A 22,444-nucleotide genomic window follows, 5' to 3' on the forward strand; every position below is an offset into this window, starting at 1 on the left:
CAGGGACAGGGATTTTACTCAAATCGGTTTGTAGTTCCCAAAAAAGAGGGAACCTTCAGACGGAGTCCAGGTTATCAAAACTTCTAAATTACTGCCGTGTTCTTTATTCCATTCCTCACCCTTCGGTGGCTCAGTGCATGGAAGTAATCGGCTTAATGGTAGCGGCAATGGACATAGTGCCGTTTGCACGCCTACATCTCAGACCGCTACAACTCTGCATGCTCAGTCAGTGGAATGGGGATTACACAGATTTGTCCCCTCTACTAAATCTGGATGAAGAGACCAGGGATTCTCTTCTCTGGTGGCTATCTCGGGTCCATCTGTCCAAAGGTATGACCTTTCGCAGGCCAGATTGGACAATTGTGACGACAGATGCCAGCCTTCTAGGTTGGGGTGTAGTCTGGAACTCCCTGAAGGCTCAGGGATCGTGGACTCAGGAGGAGTCACTCCTTCCAATAAACATTCTGGAACTAAGAGCGATATTCAATGCTCTTCAGGCTTGGCCTCATTTAGCAACAATGAGGTTCATCAGATTTCAGTCGGACAACATCACGACTGTGGCTTACATTAACCATCAAGGGGGAACAAGGAGTTCCCTAGCGATGCTAGAAGTCTCAAAGATAATTCGCTCGGCAGAGATTCACTCTTGCCACCTATCAGCTATCCATATCCAAGGAGTAGAGAACTGGGAGGCGGATTTTCTAAGTCGTCAGACTTTTCATCCGGGGGAGTGGGAACTTCATCCGGAGGTGTTTGCTCAATTGGTTCATCGTTGGGGCATACCAGAACTGGATCTCATGGCGTCTCGCCAGAACGCCAAGCTTCCTTGTTACGGATCCAGGTCCAGGGACCCCAAGGCAACGCTGATAGATGCTCTAGCAGCGCCTTGGTCCTTCAACCTGGCTTATGTGTTTCCACTGTTTCCTCTGCTCCCTCCTCTGATTGCCAAAATCAAGCAGGAGAGAGCATCGGTGATCTTGATAGCGCCTGCGTGGCCACGCAGGACTTGGTATGCAGATCTGGTGGACATGTCATCCTTTCCACCATGGACTCTGCCGCTGAAACAGGACCTTCTACTTCAAGGTCTTTTCAACCATCCAAATCTAATTTCTCTGAGGCTGACTGCCTGGAGATTGAACGCTTGATTTTATCAAAGCGTGGTTTCTCCGAGTCAGTCATTGATACCTTAATTCAGGCATGAAAGCCTGTCACCAGGAAAATCTATCATAAGATATGGCGGAAATATCTTTATTGGTGTGAATCCAAGGGCTACTCATGGAGTAAAGTCAGGATTCCCAGGATATTATCTTTTCTCCAAGAAGGATTGGAGAAAGGATTGTCAGTTAGTTCCTTAAAGGGACAGATTTCTGCGCTATCTATTCTTTTGCACAAGCGTCTGGCGGATGTCCCAGACGTTCAGGCATTTTGTCAGGCTTTAGTTAGAATCAAGCCTGTGTTTAAACCTGTTGCTCCACCATGGAGTTTAAATTTGGTTCTTAAAGTTCTTCAGGGGGTTCCGTTTGAACTTCTTCATTCCATAGATATCAAACTTTTATCTTGGAAAGTTCTTTTTTTGGTAGCTATTTCCTTGGCTCGTAGAGTTTCCGAGTTATCTGCCTTACAATATGATTCTCCTTATCTGATCTTCCATGCAGATAAGGTAGTTCTGCATACCAAACCTGGGTTTTTACCTAAGGTGGTATCTAATAAGAATATCAATCAAGAGATTGTTGTTCCGTCTTTGTGTCCTAATCCTTCTTCAAAGAAGGAACGTCTATTACACAATCTGGACGTGGTTCGTGCTTTAAAGTTTTACTTACAAGCTACTAAAGATTTTCGTCAAACATCTGCTTTGTTTGTTGTCTACTCTGGACAGAGGAGAGGTCAAAAGGCTTCGGCAACCTCTCTTTCTTTTTGGCTAAAAAGCATAATCCGCTTAGTTTATGAGACTGCTGGCTCATTCTACTAGAGCTGTGGCTTCCACATGGGCCTTTAAAAATGAGGCTTCTGTTGAACAGATCTGCAAGGCGGCGACTTGGTCTTCGCTTCATACTTTTTCAAAATTCTACAAATTTGATACTTTTGCTTCTTCGGAGGCTATTTTTGGGAGAAAGGTTTTACAGGCAGTGGTACCTTCCGTTTAAGTACCTGCCTTGTCCCTCCCTTCATCCGTGTACTTTAGCTTTGGTATTGGTATCCCACAAGTAATGGATGATCCGTGGACTGGATACACCTTACAAGAGAAAACATAATTTATGCTTACCTGATAAATTTATTTCTCTTGTGGTGTATCCAGTCCACGGCCCGCCCTGTCATTTTAAGGCAGGTATTTTTTAATTTTAAACTACAGTCACCACTGCACCCTATGGTTTCTCCTTTCTCTGTTTGTTTTCGGTCGAATGACTGGATATGGCAGTTAGGGGAGGAGCTATATAGACAGCTCTGCTGTGGGTGTCCTCTTGCAACTTCCTGTTGGGAATGAGAATATCCCACAAGTAATGGATGATCCGTGGACTGGATACACCACAAGAGAAATACATTTATCAGGTAAGCATAAATTATGTTTTCTTTGACCTTGTCTCTGGCCTCTTTGTTCAAATATTGGTTGTCTGTTTGTGTAGGGGCCTCTCTCTAAAAAAATGATGGTCTGTTGATGTAGATGTGTTTGGTTGGTGTTGTACAGTTCTTCTTTCATTTGAGTATTGGTGTTTCTGTGTTCTATATCCATAGTTATGTGACCTATCATTATCGCTTTCTAAAGGAGCAAATCTATTTTTAACGGAATGTAAGTGTCTCTTGTTGTCACTGTGTGCTGATTTATATTATTCCCCCTATTATAATAGTTATTGTAGCCCCTATTTTGTTCGTAATTAGAGCCTCTATTATGGTCATTATACCACCCTCTATTTAAATTAGAGTCTGACTGCTTGTTCTCCCTATTGAATGATGTACCATTGTTATTGTATTGGCGGTGATTATATTTAACTTCAGTCCATTGGTTTTGATTCCTATGATTTACATATTCCCTAGATGTCTGATATGTTTGCTGTTTATTTTCAACTGGCTCAGACATTTTTTGTTGTTGTGTATTTTCTTTGAATATATTATATTTCCATCTATGTGATGTATATGTATCAGCATAATTGCCCTCTTCAAACTGTTTGTAATCTTGGTCATCCCTATCGAATTTATCTACTTTTACCTTTAGTAAATAATTTTTCATTTCATCCATCGTATCTTTTAGTTTTTTCTCACTATTTTTATATTCAGTAGACTCTTTGAACCAGTGATGTGCAGTGACGTCAGAGGCTGGTGAGGCAATGGCTAGGTTATGCCTTCATTCTATAGATATCCTTTGTTGAAGAACAGGCAATGCACATGGGTGAGCCAATCACGAGGTATCTATGTGCAGCCACCAATCAGTAGCTACTGAGCATATTTAGATGTGATTTTCAACAAAGGATATCAAAATAATGAAGAAAATTAGATATTAGATGTAAATTGGAAAGTTATTTAAAATTGCATGCTCTTTCTAAATGTCCCTTTAAATGGTGTCTTGGAATACTGGTCAACTTAATAAACATCTGATTTTAGTCTAAAGGATTGTAACAGAAACTCTTGCCAGATAACAAAATGCTTGCTCTGATTATGAGATCTAGAAATCCAGGCCCATTAAAATATGTTTAAAACATACTTTTTACTTTATTGCTGCAAATTATGCTTAGAGATTCCTTCATTATTCAGTAAATATAAAAATGTCTTGATCCAGTGGCGGCTGGTAAAATTTAAAGATGGTGGGGCGCTTGACCCCACCCCTTTAAATAAAGCCACACCATCAGATGGCACTACCAATTCATGAATTAAATAAATAAATAAAAGGTAGACAGAAACACAGAAAAGCACTCAGGGGGAGAGGGAGAGGGAGAGAGAGACAGGGGGAGAGGGAGACAGAGGGAGAGAAAGACAGAGGGTTAGAGAGAGACACACAATCACACACAGAGGGTTAGAGAGTGAGAGAGAGTGAGACACAATCACGCACAGAGGGTTAGAGAGAGAGAAAGAGAGACGCAATCGCACACCGAGGGTTAGAGAGAGAGAGAGAGAGAGAGAAAGAGACACAATCACACACAGAAGGTTAGAGAGAGAGAGAAAGAGAGAGAGAGAGAGACACAATCACACACAGAGAGAGAAAGAGAGACACAATCACACAGAGAGAGAGAGAATGAGAGATAGAGAGAGAGACAATCAAACACAGAGAGAGAGAGAGAGAGACACAATCACACAGAGAGAGACAATCACACACAGAGAGAGAGAAAGAGAGAAAGAAAGAGACACAATCACACACAGAGGGTTAGCGAGAGAGAAAGAGAGAGAGACACAATCACACACAGAGGGTTAGAGAGACACATAAGGGATGAGAGAGTCATAGGGGGAGGAAGAGAGACAGAGAGAGAAAGAGACCATGGGGGAGAACGACACATAAGGAGAGAGATGGAGAGAGAGAGAGAGAGAGACACAAACACAAGGGGGGGAGGGAACACTGCGTTTTTAAGTAATATTCAAATTGACTATCAAATGCTAATAGTATACAATCTATTTTAAATATCTGAAACAGCACAGCACATATGAATGGGAGCATTAATAAATTATTATTTGTTGTCTACATCAGGGTTGTCCAACATACATCTAAGGAAACACTGGTTTTAAATCTAATACTATTGGTACAGGAGCAATGGAGAACATACACATCCTGCCATGTATGTGTCTACATGGGTCTGTCGGTGTGCATGTGTGTGTCTACATGTGTCTGTCTGTGTTCATGTGTATGTGTGTGCATGTCTGTGTGTGTGCATGTGTGTGTCTACATGTGTCTGTCTGTGTGCATGTGTGTGTCTACATGTGTCTGTCTGTGTGCATGTGTATGTGTGTGCATGTCTGTGTGTGTGCATGTGTGTGTCTACATGTGTCTGTCGGTGTGCAAGTGTGTGTGAGCCTTTTTTGGTTACATACATTTAGTTTATTATTTGATATTTATACATAGAAAGGAAATTTGTTTTGTTTTTTATTTGATGATTACAATGTGAATATGTCTATGCAACCCTGCAGTGGCATTGCCAATAAATGGGCCAGGAAAACAATTTTTGCTTCAGCTAAGACTATAACAATAGGGTTTCATTTTCATTGTATGGCAATTAAGTTGTTCACAGGACAAGAGGAATGGTGCAAAAAGATTTCCAAGCAGAACAGTCAGGGGAGAACTCCATAACAGATAGATTAGTGCCATGGGTTCGCACTCCTTAGATTGTCTGCTGGTCACATGCTTGCTCTGGTTGCCTGGCAACCACAAAGCCTATATCACTATAATATATATATATATATATATATATATATACTGTGTGTGTGTATATATATATATATATATATATATATATATACACACACATTATATTAAATATATATATATATATACAATCACAAACTTGGGGACAGATAGGAGACAGAATACTGCAATGTTTTGAATCATGAAAGTAAACAGGTTTGAGGTCCAGCTCTTGCAATATTGATAGTGCATATACTTTTAGTAAACATAAGGCAACCTCACCATTGTCCCACATTTACACTTCTAGTGTGTATTTGATTGTAACCACCTCAAACCATTACTTTCCATAACTGCATATTAGACTTAGAGACCATGGACACTAGTTTTGTGTGACATGCAGGGCTTCATGTATAGTGTAGCTTTATGAGGACTGGAGATAGTTCTAACCAGGATATACAGCAGCTGCATAATAACACACAATATCTCACACACATGGGTTATATAAGGCTGTGCTTTCACACTCACTCTTACCTTCCACTTCACATTATTATTGTCCCTTGTACTCCTATGCTCAGCTTCTCAGCACTTCCTATTAGAATCATCATCATGATGATGTCACTGCAGTTCAGTAAGGAGGCTGGGCAAGTCCTACTCGGCATTGTTAACTGTTGCATGATTATACCCATAGCAGCAGGGATTTGCAGTTCTTGTTAGGAATAGGATCGTTTAGTTCAGGAGTTATGAGCAGCTAACAGTGAAAGCAGTCAGAAGCAAAGGAGTCACGGATGGTTTATAAAACAACTCCAGCTTCAGCTCTGCCTGACTCTCACCTCCAGGGGAAGGGACATCCATGCTGTCAAGTTGCAAAGTGCAAACAGCCTCCTGCTTTATTTTGCAAACATTATCTGGCTGTGAAGTGTGAATAAAGGAGAATCAGAGATAAAATTGATAGCCTCTGATGCCTGACTGAGGATCTCAATAAAGAAAGAGGGAGAACTGCTCTCCTTTGTTTATTGCGATCCTGAGTCAGGCATCAGAGGCTTTGCAAGCAAAATATCCATTTTATCTCTGATTCTCCTTTATTCACAACCATAGACTCCCCCCTCCACAGTGCATTTAATAAAGCGCTTTACATGCCACTTACCAGTCACTCAGTCACAGTGGTCACACATGATGCTCTGCATGTCTGCTCCTGTGCCTACCGCTCTCATATTTCGCGCCAGGCAAGTTAGCCCTCCCCAAACCAGCATCAGAAGCTCTCCAGCCTTCTGATTGGTTAAAGGGCTGGCAGTGCTCCTGAGGTGTGCTCCTGAGGCTTCAAGAGAGAAGCCTCCTGTGGGAGCTGTATGGGCTGCAAAGAGATTGAGCGCTTAGCCACTGGGTGGCACTCTCTCTCTAGCAGTCCATACTATACACATTCATATTGCGCAATGGAAGGGTAGCTGGCCTCTACTTCCTTGCGCAATATGAATGTGATGTGACCGGTACTGTAGAGACTTAAAAAAAAATGTAGTAAACACAACATAGGGGGGGGGGGGGGTCAGTTTGAGGAACCAACAAAAAAACATTTTGGGGGAAAAAAAGGAACATTTTTTTTTTAATTATTATTATTAATAAAAATTAGTGTATTACCCACATTGGCCAGGGGAGGCACTGCCTCCCCTGCCTCCTATGAATGCACGTCACTGCTTTGAACTTCCCTAATTTTGACTCTGTCCTTTATTTAATTACCTAATTTTATCAGAATATCCCCTCTGTATATTGCCATTTCTATAGATCTTAAGCCAGTGTTTGTAACATAGGCGCACACATATATCACCCCCTTTTTTTCTTATTATATCTTTTTATTTTCCTTCTTGTTCAGAGATGCAGGAGAAACTTAATGGGACATGAAACCCAAAAGATTTAGGTGGAACATACAATTTTAAACAACTTTGCTGTTTACTGCTATTATCAAATTAGTTTCATACTCTTGGTATCATTTGTTGAAGGAGCAGCAATGCACTACTGGTTTCTAACTGAACACATGGGTGAACCAATGACAATCGGTATATATATTCAGACACCAATCAGCAGCTAGAACCTAGGTTCTTTGCTGCTCCTGAGATTTCCTAAATAAACTTTTCAGCAATTGATAACAAGAGAAGGAAGCAAATTAAATAATAGAAGTAAATTGGAAAGTTGTTTAAAATTGTATGCTCTATCTGAATCATGAACGTCTAATTATGACTTTACTGTCCCTTTAAACGCAAATGTTGAACAAGAACCTGTTCCAAAGAGAAGAAGGAGAGTTTTGAGTGTCTTTCTTCCAATAATTGAGTTGAAAGCCCTTTTTGGACCCTCTACCATGAGTTAAGTGAAGTTCTGGAGCCAATGACGTTGCACTCATGAGCCATTCCCCAAATACTGAAATTTCTAGAAGTGCCATATTTTTTTTACTACTGGGTCTTTCCAGTTAGTGTCAAGCGTGATCGGAATAAGAAGAATAAATACAAACGGCATATTGCGACCACTTTTGGTCTTGCTATATTGTGTTCAGAACTTGTTGAAGCCATTTAGAGCTCAGAAATATTATCACTCCAGACAACAAAATATATGGTTATAAAAGTTTCAGGTAAATCTTCTCTTTATACTTTGCTATAACCTTATCTTCCTGTGACAATGATGTTTTTGGCACATTACAGGTCACATGGGGCTTGATGTTCACTTTTCAATTGGGTAGATGGAATAGTAAATTTACATATTTAAGCTTAGCAGCATAATTTTTTGGTACATTTGGGTGGCGGAGTCACTTCTGCTACCTGCGAGCTATGTCGAGTTGATTTGTTTCTTGAGAAGCAAACCAAATGACGCCTTTGGGGTCCTATATCCCTAATCATAAAATTTTACTTTGTTAAATATGTGACGATCTATATATATATATATATATATTTATATTTTATAGCAACATTAAATTCCATATTGAATCTCCCATACATGATTTAATAATAAAAATAAAACAAAAATATACAATGCATATATTCATTATATTTGCCTTGCATGTTCCACTTTCCCTTGAGAGACTGGAGCTTAAATTTTGTAACCTATATGTGCTATATAATCCTTCAAATTGCCTGACCCAGGCACATACTACACAGTGACTATTTACAGCTGTGTTCAAACTCATTTAGGCCTGTAAACAATCCGCTCACATCCGTGCAATGCACTGTACTTTTTGACTACATAACACTTCTAAAGTAACGGTATATTCACCTATGATAACAATTGATCACATTCTCCGGTGAGGATTGCCTGTGCACTTGTATTGTGCAAAAATCGGTGACAAGTTATACACCATAAGTTGCCAGCAAGCGTTTGCAGTGATTGTGAAGTTGAATTCTTCTACACCATTGGACCTCGCAGCCCTGACGTCATTTACAGAGAATTGATTAGACCTCGCTCCCTACTTACCTCATAAGATTGAGGTTGTATCCAGTAAATACAATATATAAGCTTTCTAAGCTTACATACTACGAAACCTCACCTCTGGGACTTATTTGCTTGTTGTTTTTTCATTTTTCTACTTGGGACTCTTCTTATCATCAATTCGCTGTCTCCTCATTGTTATGAACGAAACAACTATCATATCATATTTTTATGTATAAGTGTCCATATACAATATTTAAATATACATATATATTTTTACTATTATTCTTTTAAGGGGGACTGTCTTTAAGGCGCTGAATTTATTTCAGTACTCTTCTTTTCAATATATATATATATATATATATATATATATATATATATATATATATATATATATATTTATAGCAACATTAAACTCCATATTGAATCTCCCATACATGATTTAATAATAAAAATAAAACAAAAATATACAATACATATATTCATTATATTTGCCTTGCATGTTCCACTCTCCCTTGAGAGACTGGAGCTTAAATTTTGTAACCTATATGTGCTATACAGTGGCGGAGCCAGAGCCTGGTCTCGGGAGGGGCACTTCCACATTTTTTTGTGGCGGCGGACAGAAAATAATGAGTGCTTATAGAACAGACTATTTTATTTAACCTATCGTACAGCTCTAACCTTATTTAAAAACAGTCACATTTGTCTTTCCAAATTATGGATTTAAAAAATTAGAAACAGGGGGTAATGGTAGATGCATGCCCTCACTGTATGCACCAGGGGCCTACACTCTGTAAATCAGGGGGTAATGGTAGATACATGCCCTCACTGTATGCAACAGGGAGCTACACTCTGTAAATCAGGGGGTAATGGTAGATGCATGCCCTCACTGTATGCAACAGGGAGCTACACCCTGTAAATCAGGGGGTACTGGTAGATACATGCCCTCACTGTATGCACCAGGAGGCTACACCCTGTAAATCAGGGGGTAATGGTAGATGCATGCCCTCACTGTATGCACCAGGGGCCTACACTCTGTAAATCAGGGGGTACTGGTAGATGCATGCCCTCACTGTATGCACCAGGGGGCTACACCCTGTAAATAAGGGGGTAATGGTAGATGCATGCCCTCACTGTATGCACCAGGGGCCTACACTCTGTAAATCAGGGGATACTGATAGATGCATGCCCTAACTGTATGCACCAGGGGGCTACACTCTGTAAACCAGAAATAAACCTACACTGTGGGCACCAGGTCCTGCAACACACTAAAAACAGCTGCACTATCAGGCCGTAATAGTTTTTGTTATAATCAGTTTTCTAAGGCTATAGATTACCAGGGGCCTACACTCTGTAAATCAGGGGGTACTGGTAGATGCATGCCCTCACTGTATGCACCAGGGGGCTACACCCTGTAAATAAGGGGGTAATGGTAGATGCATGCCCTCACTGTATTCAACATGGAGCTACACCCTGTAAATCAGGGGGTACTGGTAGATACATTCCCTCACTGTATGCACCAGGAGGCTACACCCTGTAAATCAGGGGGTAATGGTAGATGCATGCCCTCACTGTATGCACCAGGGGCCTACACTCTGTAAATCAGGGGGTACTGGTAGATGCATCTCACTGTATGCACCAGGGGGCTACACCCTGTAAATAAGGGGGTAATGGTAGATGCATGCCCTCACTGTATGCACCAGGGGGCTACACCCTGTAAATAAGGGGGTAATGGTAGATGCATGCCCTCACTGTATGCACCAGGGGCCTACACTCTGTAAATCAGGGGGTACTGGTAGATGCATGCCCTCACTGTATGCACCAGGGGGTTACACTCTGTAAACCAGAAATAAACCTACACTGTGGGCACCAGGTGCTGCAACACACTAAAAACAGCTGCACTATCAGGCCGTAATAGTTTTTGTTATAATCAGTTTTCTAAGGCTATAGATTATAATGCTCAGTTATGTATAGACATCAGTGAAATAACCAAGAGTTTTTGTATTGTGTTTAAAATATACTATACATATCTTACAATGTTAAGTATATATAAAAGTGTGTTGCAAATGGGGAGAGGTAAAGCAGTGGAGGGGCAGAAAACAAAAACAATGGAAGTCATCATTATAGTCTCCAGGTATTATACAGTAAACACTTTATATACAGCCATGGGACTCTGGTTCCAAAAATAAAGGAAAAGAAACAAAAAGAGCCGTGATCAGACTTTCTGAAACACAGTATCATGCAATAATGGTACTAAGATATATATATTTAGTTTGTTTTAACAACAAGGATAATTGCTGATCAGCCACCCACCGCACACTGATCTGCTGCAGCCATACCAGTAATACCCAGCCATGAGCAGTGGGTGCACTGGTAAAATACCCAGAGGTGCCACAGCTGTCAGGATCTGCCCTCTTCAGCCATTGTAAGACTTTGTTCTCACTGAGCTATCAGCAATACAAACATACAGAGCTGACATAACTTATGTGCTGGTTCCAATAAGTAACTGAAATTCACTTGCAAAATGCTGTATTGTTATTGTTGTGTTGCAATATTGCTTTACCCCCTCAGTAATACAAGTCAGGAAACACTAAACTTCCCTCCTCCCCCATAACCCAGACAGCCCCGGTACAAACACGCGTGATCAGCCACTTACCAGCGACCCCTCAGCAGTGCACACGGCTTACGTTACGCTAACTAATATATACCGCGCTGACTCGCTGAGACTGTCTGAGACTCTGAGCGCCGGCGTGTGACGTCACCTGCGCTCAGCAGTGCCGCGATAGCTGTCAGCGGCAGCGCCTGCGGCCTGAAAACCATTTAATCTGTCTTCAAGACAAGTTCTTACTTCTGAGCAGTCATTATGGGCCTTCTTGGCTTACAGTGTCCAGGTCAATCAATAGCCAAGAAGGCCCATAATGACTATGAGCCGGCGGAATAGGGAAGCCCTCTCAGTCTCAGTATATTCTCGGTGGGGGGGGGGGCAATTGCCCCGTTGCCCCCCCCCCCCTGGATCCGCCACTGGTGCTATATAATCCTTCAAATTGTCTGACCCAGGCACATATTACACAGTGACTATTTACAGCTGTGTTCAAACTCATTTACATCTAGCCTTAACTGTCCACTCTTGGGGGAATAAAATACACATTCCCTAGTGTTTAAAAAAATATATTAAAACCTTTATCTTTATGTAGATCTTTTTGAAATGTATGTATTTTATGCATATATTAAAATAGCTGACTTTAATACCCCCTTTAAAGCAGTGGTGTCACTAGGGTTGGTGTCATCTGGTGCGGTAACTCATGGTGTTACTCCAACCCCCCATGAAACAGACACGCTGGCTCACACAAATTCTCTCACACACACACACTCTCACACAAAGACACACACATGCAACAGAGAAATTACTGTAACCATGTTCAGTATGTTGCAAATGCACGTCACCTTTTTGGCTGTGGCTGTTTTGGGAATACACAGATATTGTGCAAACACAGAAATGTTAGCAGCTGCAGAAGAGGTAAGTGTCACCAGAGGAGGATTGGAAACTTTTGAGGGCAAGTACAACCCCTTTAAAATACAATATATATATTTTTTTAAATTAATTTTATTTGTGGTTTCAGAAAATAGAAATAACAGTTGGGGACTCGCAGGACCCCTTCACAAACACAAAAACTCAATAAGGTTCGGACCCAGTGGTCCTACAGGAAATATACAATGTACGATGTAAATCAAATCAAGTTGTTCTCCACGTGTGCAAGGTCAAATATAAAGGTCACACTAATCAGTGATGAGAGAACCAGTAATTACTCAGTACAGCACCTCGGTTCATGTGTAGATGGTACGGGGTAGGGGAGGGGGGAGAGAGATACATAGTTGGGGAGGAGAAGGGGAAGGGGAGGATCTTAACTGTCCTGTCTAGAAGTGCAATCCATAGGGCAGGGTTTACGGGCCACCTATTAGGTAATGCTTGGGGTGTCCTGTGTCGTGGCAGATGGGTGCCATGAGGTATAGTATTTATCTTTCCAGTCGGCCCATGTAATTTCAAACAAATCAGATTTGTTTAAATCAAGGTATACGGCCTTTTCCATGTTATACAGAAAAGCCATTGTATTTACAATTTCTTCCCACTTCGGGGGAATTCCCTTTTCCAGGCTCTAGCTATATTGGTTTTAATAGAGGACATTAAGTACACACTAAATAGGCTTTGATGTTTGGGCAAATTATGGAAGTCCAAATGGAGAAGGGCAGAGGCCGGGCCATCAGGTACCCTAATTCCAAAGTCAGTAAGGGTACGCAGCCCTAGTTCCCAAAGGGGTTTAATTTTGTGACACTCCCACCAAGTATATTGCCCTGAAGGCTACAGCCCCTCCAGCAGAGGGGCGGACTTCCCGGGTACATTTTAGACAGTCAGGTGGGGACCAGGGACAAGTGAGAGATAACTGTTACGCAGTGCAGGGGGTTTTTTTTGTCAGTAAGATGGCCTTTTGCCAAGAGTCAGTGAAAGTATAGGTGTGTAAAAGAGTGTCCCATCTAGTCAAATGCAGGGCTAGTTCAGGCAGTAATGTTCCTTCTAGCAAATTATAGTGAATCGTTAGTGGCTTAACAAGCCTGCGCCCCCCGCGCCAGATGGACTCCCAAGGGGTGAGAGGAAGAAGGGAGAAAGCCCCAGCTTTTCAGGAAGCTTTTAACCCTGAGTACTTCAAAGAAGAGGATTGGAGGGATGTCTGCATGTAGTTCTAAATGTGCTAGGTCTATAAATCTGTCTGGTTGTGATACGGACCAAAAATCTGAAACTTGCCTAATCTCCAGCCGAGCCCAAATATTAGGGTGAGTTTCTGCCAGCCCCGTGAACAGGCCAGCTACCGAGGTGATGGGAGAGGTGTGGGGGGCGATTATTTGGCGATGCCGAACCTTGTCCCAGACAGACAAACATTCTAAAATAATCAGATTACGGATGCCTAGAGTTCTACGACTGTGTGGCGGGGTCCAGATTACATCCTTAAGAAGAACATTAGAGGTGTAAAGAGGCCTGCTCAATTTCTCTCCATTTGTCACAGGATTGGATTACCCCCCCATTGGGAAATATGTGTGAGCATAGCACCCTCGTAGTATTTTACTACTGAAGGAGAGACTAGTCCTCCCAAGTGAATGGGGAGCTGTAAGGTTTTATGGGCAATTCGGGGAGTCTTACCCTGCCAAATGAACTTTGTTATATTGTTCTGAAATTGTGACAAAAGATGCATGGGGACTCTGATTGGAAGACAACAGAAAAGATAGGTGAGTTTAGGCAGAAAGGAGATTTTAAGGGTAGCTATTTGTCCCATCAAGGAGATAGACTTGTGATCCCATGTATTTTTTAGGTTCTGCAATTCTGATAGTAAGAGGAGATAGTTATCTTTTACCATTTGTGGTACGCTATTGGATATCCTCACGCCCAAGTGAGTAACCTGCTTGTTTGTCCATTTGAAATTAAATTGATCCTTCAGTTTAAGGATGTAGTCTTGTGGGTATCCCCACCAATATATTTTAGTCTTGGGCACATTGAGCTTGTAGAATGAGAGGTCTCCAAAGGCCCGTGGGATATCCAAGAGCTTAGGTATGGCTCTAACGGGGTCAGCAGTGAATAAAGTTATGTCATCTGCAAATAGTGCAATTTTTTGCATAGTGCCTGACAACCTGATACCCGGCAATGACGCGTCTGCTCGGATTTGTGCGGCCAAGGGTTCGACTACTAGAGCGAACAGCAAGGGGGAGAGAGAACACCCCTGCCTGGTGCCATTCGAGATGCGAAATGGGGACGACTGAAAGCCTAACCCCAGGACAGTAACAGTCGGGGCGAAATATAGAGCTTGGATAGCCGTGCAAGTTGCAGGAGGGAAATTAAAAGCTCTGAGAGTTTCCCATAAGTAGGCCCATGAACCCTAAAATACAATATTTGACACATGGCAAATTGTAAAATGGTCTATTATTGTAAACTGTATAAGGATAGAGTATCTATACACTGATGATGAGTGGACTAGACTATATTTTGTGCATGGGTATCTATACACTGATACTGAGCACAATGTGTTTATATGGTGATATTATGCATCCTGTGCTGTCTGTTATTAAGACCTATATGCTAATAAAAAAAACATAGTTAAATGCAAATGGGGTCTTAAAATGAATGCAGGTCATTTTTGGTCAGGTCCAGCACATAAAAAAAAAAAAAATCAACATTGACATCAATTAAATAGTTTATATATGTAAACAAAAATATAGACTAGAGTATGACAAATGCAGTTTTCTTTTAAAGTAATGAAACCTCTAAATATATGAAAAATATTTTTTCCAAAACTAAAATAAAAAAACAAAAACGCACCTTTCTGGATAAATTATGCCACAATAGTAATTATTTTTGATAACCAGCTCTGTTATTTTTAAATATTTAATTAGTAAATTATTATTATTAAAGTTAAACATATTTAAAAGAATATTACTTTTAGGGGTAGAGGTCTGGTTTTAAAGCCTAACGTTGGTTTAACTTTTTTTTTTTATTACACATAACTATATGCAGAGCCCCCTGCCTCTTCCCTATGCTAGCTAGCTCAGATTTCATCCCTTGTTTAGGTCCCTGTTACTTTCTAGTGGCTGCCTGGGTGCTCCTGATTGAGTAATTCCTGGCTCCTGCTGAAAGCACTGCGCGCGTGTTTGTGTGTGTGTGAGAGGCAGAGGAGAGAATGCAGAACGCTCCTAGGCTAGAACAGATCTGACCTCTGCCCTTCTCTGTTATGCTGTACCTATTTGTTCATTTAAACGGCAGCAGCTACATGCAGAGTCTGGGGTGGAGGGTACCAAGGGGAACACTGTGGAGAAACAGTTTGCTTTAGGAGTAGTAGATTTAATATCTATTTTGCACTGCTAAAGTGCAAGACAAACGGAAACCCAGTGTCACCCCCTGGAGGGTGTCACCCTTGTGCGGGCCACTCCCTCCGCACCCCCCTAGTGACGCCACTGTTTTAAAGGGCATTAAACGCTAAAAGAAATGCTTGGTAGAATGTATTCAAAGTAAATATTATTTTTATATTATATCTATATTTAAAAGCAAAAATCTTAAAAAATATATATATTTTCAGCCAGTTAAATGAGCATAGTGCCAAACATTATATTACATTTTTATTCTTTGTTTGGTTTTACCACAAAGTATTGTGTACTGTATTTTATTACACGGTCCTAAATGATAGTGTCACATTCCGCACTTTAGAAACCAACAGCAAATACAAAATGTGTCTAGCTTTATTTAGAGATCCTGTCATCTCTTTTTGTTATTTTATGTAATATATTTTTTTCTTCTCCTGCTCAGGTGCTGCAGCAAACTTCAGTTTCTTCACATGGGTCCGTACAGTGGCAACCAACATATGCAGGTTAGTGCTTGAAGTTTTAGTGCTGATAATGCCAAATATGGGCATCTTGATAGATTATTTTACTGCTTTGATTTTATATTACTAAACATTGTGCCCATTCCATGAAGTATGTGTTCTTTGTTTTAGCCTGGATGGAGAGACTTTAAATCTCAAACACTGATAAGGGCCCAGGATATGTTTTTTATTTGTAAGATTCCCTCTGTAGTGTTTTACTGTTCAGTGCTGTATTACATTCAACAACTACCTATAATTTCTCTGTGTTATTGTCAAATAATTGGAGGCAATACCATCCCTCTATGGCTTGGTTCCTAAAGTCCTTATAATACATAGTAGGTTCCATATAGAATACAAATCATATAGTCAAGGTATGGTGCAATCAAATATTTAAAACAGTCTTCCGATAAATTATAAATAGGCAGAGCAGACATTAAAAAATGTTAAAAAGTCACTTAATTCGGTACATTGTTAAAAAAACACTCACTGCGTGACAAGGCTGGACATCAACTCTTGAACAACTGACTGGTTTTGCTCTAAAAATACGCTTTCTCAAAGATGTATTTTACCTAACCAAACTTTTTAATGTAAGTCTCATTTGACTGGAAATAATGTTCCAGTTGTTTCAAACAATACTAAAATTATGTTACTAAAGCGTCATTAGTTGGTTCCTTTCCTCAGTAGCCTATCAGAATAAAGATCCTCTTTCAGCATCATCTGTTGCTAGCATATATTATTCCTTTTTAGAAAGCCAATTGTGAACAAATATTTATTCATGGATAATTCTTTTAAGCATTTTCCAAATGCTGTGTATATTTAATTCTTCCAAATTTACTTCAGGAAAGGAATCTTTGGACAAATTATTAAAAAATACTTAAAAACAACAATCCTATTTACAGATTAAATAAAAAAATAACTAAAATTACCCAAATGTATTTGTTAAACTTTCTTCGAAAAATAATAAAATCCATCACACTAGCAATATTAATTTCAATAATCTTTTAACCTCAGAATAAATCCACATCCCTCAGCCTCAGGGTCCCTTGTTTTGAGATAGAAAATCCACTTCACTTCTGTGTTTAATAATAGCTTAAACCTATCGCCTCCTCTTATATTTTGGGGTACATAATCAGTTGCCTCCAAAATGTTTTGTTACCTTTGTTTTTGGTGGCATGGTTTCTATATCATTTAGATGTTCTCTTATGCAGTCCTTTATCATTTTACTTGTGCATCCTAGGTACTGTTTTCCACAATCTTTACAGTAAATCAGATGATATATTACATAAGTAGATATTATAGGATTGGTCTTCTACCATACATAAAAAAGGTTTTTGGGACAGCCAACATTCTTTTCTTTTTAGTCTAATCAAGGGACAGTCTTCTCCAGAATTTTTATTGTTTAAAAAGAAAGTTAATCCCTTTATTACCCATTCCCCAGTTTTGCATAACCAAAACGGTTATATTAATATACTTTTTACCACTGTGATTGCCTTGTATTCAGGCCTCTGCAAACTGCCCCCTTATCTCAGTGCTATGTACAGACTTGCATTTTAGCCAATCAGTGCTGACTCATTCGTAACTCCACAGGAGTCAGCAAAGTGTTATCTTTATGACACACATTAACTAGCACTGTCTTGCTGTGAAAAGCTAAGAAAACACACTTAGATAAAGGTGGCCTGCAGGGGCTTAGAAACCGGCATAGATTTATAGTTTTAAAGGTTATAAAGTATATTAAAGTGATGGTAAACTCTCCCCTTTTTAAAATCAGATCTGGAATGTAAGCGCTATTTTAGATGGCGTTTTATTCATCATGTGCAATGAAGATGCGCTATAACTTAGTTATTAATATAGATATGAAATTCAAATACCCCACGTTACACCACCCACTTCAAAAGTCAATTTTCCTGTCAGCTAAATGATTGAATTACTCTCCAATCAATGCTCTAGCTACAACAAAAGTGCCATATTGGGAGAGCGCTGATTGGACAACAATTCAATCTGTTAGCTCACAGAAAATTTTACTTTTGAAGTGGGCGGAGGAGCGTGCAGTATTTGAATTTCATATCTATATTAAAAAGCATGTTATACTGCATCTTCATTACAGCTAATGAATTAAACTCCATCTAAAATAGCGCTTACATTCCAGATCTGATTTTAAAAAGGGGTGAGTTTACCATCACTTTAATATAACAATGTTGGTTATGCAAAGCTAGGGAATGGGTAGTTTAGGCATTCTCTCTCTCTCTCTCTCTCTCTCTCTCTCTCTCACTCACTCTCACTCTCTCTCTCTCTCTTTCTCTTTTTCTCTCTTCAAAATACCTGTATGATTACATATGTATGTATGTATGTATGAAAATATATACATACACACACACTTACCTTAGGTACACCTGTCCAATTGCTTGCTAACACAAATTGCTAATCAGCCAATCACATGGCAGCAACTCAATGCATTTAGGCATTTACACTTCTAATAGAAGTTTATGCTATCAATCCTGAACACAGTCTCATATTTAGATTAAAGCTGTAGCATTGGGTTAAATGCAATCCACTAAAATAGCTGTTCTTCATTCCCAGGATCTAGCTACATAACTCCTAGCTGTACATACCAGAGTATTTTAACAATGTTTATAGGATTCTGAATCTGTTAAATCTTTATAAGAGGATTTAGTGTTTAGTTAAATCATTTTTAACTCTTTGGCTACAAGAAACTTTCATTTTAAATGTCATGAGGTTTTATAGCAGAAAATAGGATAAGAGATTGCAATAAGATTTTCTGGGTTTATCATTTGTTTTTGCTATTGAAGAAACCTACTCTGCCATATAGTGTCCTACTGTATGATTATTGCTAATAGTTGTCTGTAATTTATCATGTTGTATATTATTCCCTGCAGGAAGAAGCCATCCCCAAAGGAACAGTTTGTGGTGACACCTTCCTTTGCCTCTGTTGGAATGGAGACCACACAGCTGACAGAGGAAAATGCAGATTTTGCCTCACGTGGGCGATATCATCACTCCTCCATTATCAGTCAGGGACACTTTGTCAATCAATACAACCAATAATTTTAGAACGGACAGTTACAGTAAATTAGACAAAATATTAATATTTAAAAAGTCATTACCACAGGAGGCTGCAGTGCATTATTTTACAACTTGACCTGCTAAATTGTGTGAAGCATGATGTCTTACATTTCATTATTTCATTATTTTGTTAGTTTTGTATTAATGTGCACTGTGCAACCTGAAGCTTTTATTTGGTTTTAATATATTAAGGTTAATAAAGCATCTATATATGCAATAAAGTGCCATATACTATCAAGTCACAGCCGAGATTGATCCCTCCAACAAAGTATGGAGGTATACAAGATGTCATGAACATAATATTCCTTCCAATGGCAAGGACTTTGCTCATTCCTCTTTGATATAGTTCTTGATGCAGCCATGCTTGGATGACATCTGCTGTGCTGGATAACGTAGAAAATGTAGTACTCTGTTTGAGTAGACATTTATGTTAGGCCACTGCTTGTTGCTCATAGAAACACAAAGCTTAAAGGGACAGTCTAGTCAAAATTAAACTTCCATGATTCAGATAATGCATACAATTTTAACCAACTTTCCAATTTACTTTTATCATCAAATTTGCTTTGTTCTCTTGGTATTTTTAGTTGCAAGCTAAACCTAGGTAGACTTGTGTGCTAATTTCTAAGACCTTGAAGGCTTATCTGAATGCATTAGACAGTTTTTCACAGCTAGTGAGTGTTAGTTCATGTGTGCCATATAGATAACATTGTGCTCACGCCCGTGGAGTTACTTATAAGAGGGCACTGATTGGCTAAAATGCAAGTCTGTCAAAAGATCTGAGATAAGAGGGCAGTCTGCAGAGGCTTCGATACAAGGTAATCACAGAGGTAAAAAGTATATTAATATAACCGTGTTGGTTATGCAAAACTGGGGAATTGGTAATAAAGGGATTATCTATATTTTTAAACAATTCTGGAGTAGACTGTCCCTTTAATTTTTGTTTACAATGAAGGAAACCTTCAGTCACTGTTTACCTTTTTGGACTTTACTACTAACCAAAGTTATTAAATTGGTAAGAGGGAAAAGCCCATCATGCACCTTCTGTAAAGAGGTAATTCATTATATCATATTGTAAAATAACAATTTTGTTCTGTTTACAAAGATTAAGTAGATGCTTGAAAAAATAAAATATCACTATCATATAAATAACACAAATTTAGATTATATGAAAACATTTCATACTATTTTATTTGTTATCTCCATTTTTTATAAATAGACTTAAAGATGCTCTTATGATGCATAGACACCGGCAGGTATATATACTGTACTAGTAAATTTTCAAATGAGTTAATATTAGAGACATTGGTGAATTTGTTAAAAAAACAAATTGAGACGTACATGAATGTCATATTGTAAAATAATTTTACTTATTTATGTAGGACATATATGAAGGATACATATAAATAAAGAGCCTGTTATGTATAAATTTGCTGCTAAGATCAATCATATTGCATTTATTCTTGCTGTATTATGAATATTCAGTTTGTAAATGTGGTAACAATGGGATATATGCTTAGTTATGCTTAGATAAAAGCAATAGTCAATAAATGTCATGAGCTCGGTATGTACACCTCCTGCCTGATTAAATACTTGGGAAATCAGAAGAGATTATCTAATTAGGATGTAAGAAATTACACTAATGCGCAAGGCAAACTAGATAGGAAGAACTCTATATTTATGTGATGCACTCTATTAGCAAGGTCAATAGTAATGTGTTATGTAATGACAATAGAAAATAACTATATATTTACGTCTGTGCCACCTGCTTTATGCCCATCAACCTAAGAACTGACCTCTCCTAATAGACCAGGACCAGTAATGCAAGCATACAATGACAAAATTAGTAATTAATATACAGTTTGTTGGGCTAGATTACTTGTGGAAACAATCGATAGAGTGTGTTATCTTGCGCTCAGTCCTGTGCTAAGAATAGCGCACAATCTGGTATTACAAGTGAATGGTAAAAAAGGTTTTCCAGAAAATCTTAATGTGGCCAACATTTTTTAGTACACCCTACAATATTTTTTAAAGGGACAGTAAAAACCTTGTAATTACAAAACACCTTGCTATAGAATAACACAACCAATCATTTTTAAAGATCCTTTTCTTTCCTAAGATATGGTGAGTCCAGGACGTCATCCGTTACTGTTGAGAATATCACTCCTGGCCAGCAGGAAGAGAAAAAGAGCACCACAGCCAAGCTGTTAAGTATCACTCCCCTTTCCACAATCCCCAGTCATTCTCTTTGCCATGGTGCATGGAGGAGGTGAAGTTTGGTGTCTGAAGAAAATTGGATTCTTATCTACAAGCAAGATTTAATTTCTTAAGAAGAATTGGGTCTAGCTGTACTCCACGTTAGTCTCTTCAGTAGGGCAGTGGTGGCTTTAAAGCAATTAGGAACTTGTAAGGTGGGCCTTACTGCGTTTTCCTAACAATTTGCTGCCTCGTATAGAAAGCCAGAGTTGGTTACTCTGTTCTTTCTCTTCAACAGGTCTATGTGAGGAACTGTGTCCTCTCATACCTTGTGGACTGTCTACATGCAGGACAGCAGATTTGGCAGGTAAGTACCTTTTCTTCCAGGTGGGGAGATTATGCACTAAGAGGATTGTCCTACATATTTCAATGGGACTTACATTATCCTGGGGTCAGGATTCAACTAAAAGGCATGAGGCAGGCATTGTTAAGCATGTGTGAGACCTGTTTAACCCGGTTTGGTGATGGAAGGTTAATACTTTTATTCTGGGCTCCATTTTTTTTGCGATGGTATTAAAAAAAATGTATTAAAAGTTTTTTTATTATTGCCCTAGAGGACTCTGCATTGGAGGGTGTTTTTATGGTACTTCTTGCACCTAGTTTACAGTGCTGGGAAGCTTTCTCCCACACTGTACGTTCAGTGGGAGGTGCCTCTCTTCATTCAGAAAGGAGGAACTTGTTTGCACCTTCCTGTTGCGCAGCAAGTTTCTCTTTCAAGTTGGTGCTAGGAACTGAAGAAAAGCTTCTGGGCAGTTTTCTACAGTACAGCTCTGGGAGTAGTTGCTTCCGCCGTTTTTTTCCTGACATCGGCTCCGGGAGTAGGTAGGCGCCTCAGTTGAGTTTGAGGTGTGGAGTTGCCTTTTTTTTTTTTTTTATTAGAGCGTAGCAGGCTTTATCTAAACCGCTATAATTCTGTGGAGAAATACTCTAGATGGAGGCAATTGGTCTGATGGTTGCTTACATGGACATTGTTCCCTTTGCTCGATTT

The 22,444-nt window shown here is 39.4% G+C and overlaps 1 protein-coding gene across 1 annotated transcript in view; it reads left to right on the forward strand.

Annotated features, from left to right (window-relative positions):
* SLC12A8 (solute carrier family 12 member 8) overlaps positions 1–20,629 on the forward strand; it is a 187,107-nt gene extending 166,478 nt beyond the window's left edge. The window contains exons 13-14 of the mRNA XM_053689789.1: positions 16,068–16,128; positions 19,017–20,629. Coding sequence (XP_053545764.1) covers positions 16,068–16,128; positions 19,017–19,185 — 230 coding nt within the window. The 3' untranslated portion in view covers positions 19,186–20,629. The remainder of the gene's footprint in view (positions 1–16,067; positions 16,129–19,016) is intronic.
* Positions 20,630–22,444: the final 1,815 nt, after the last annotated feature.

This window comes from Bombina bombina, chromosome 1 (assembly GCF_027579735.1).
Source record: "Bombina bombina isolate aBomBom1 chromosome 1, aBomBom1.pri, whole genome shotgun sequence".
In the NCBI taxonomy this organism is placed as follows: Eukaryota; Metazoa; Chordata; class Amphibia; order Anura; family Bombinatoridae; genus Bombina; species Bombina bombina.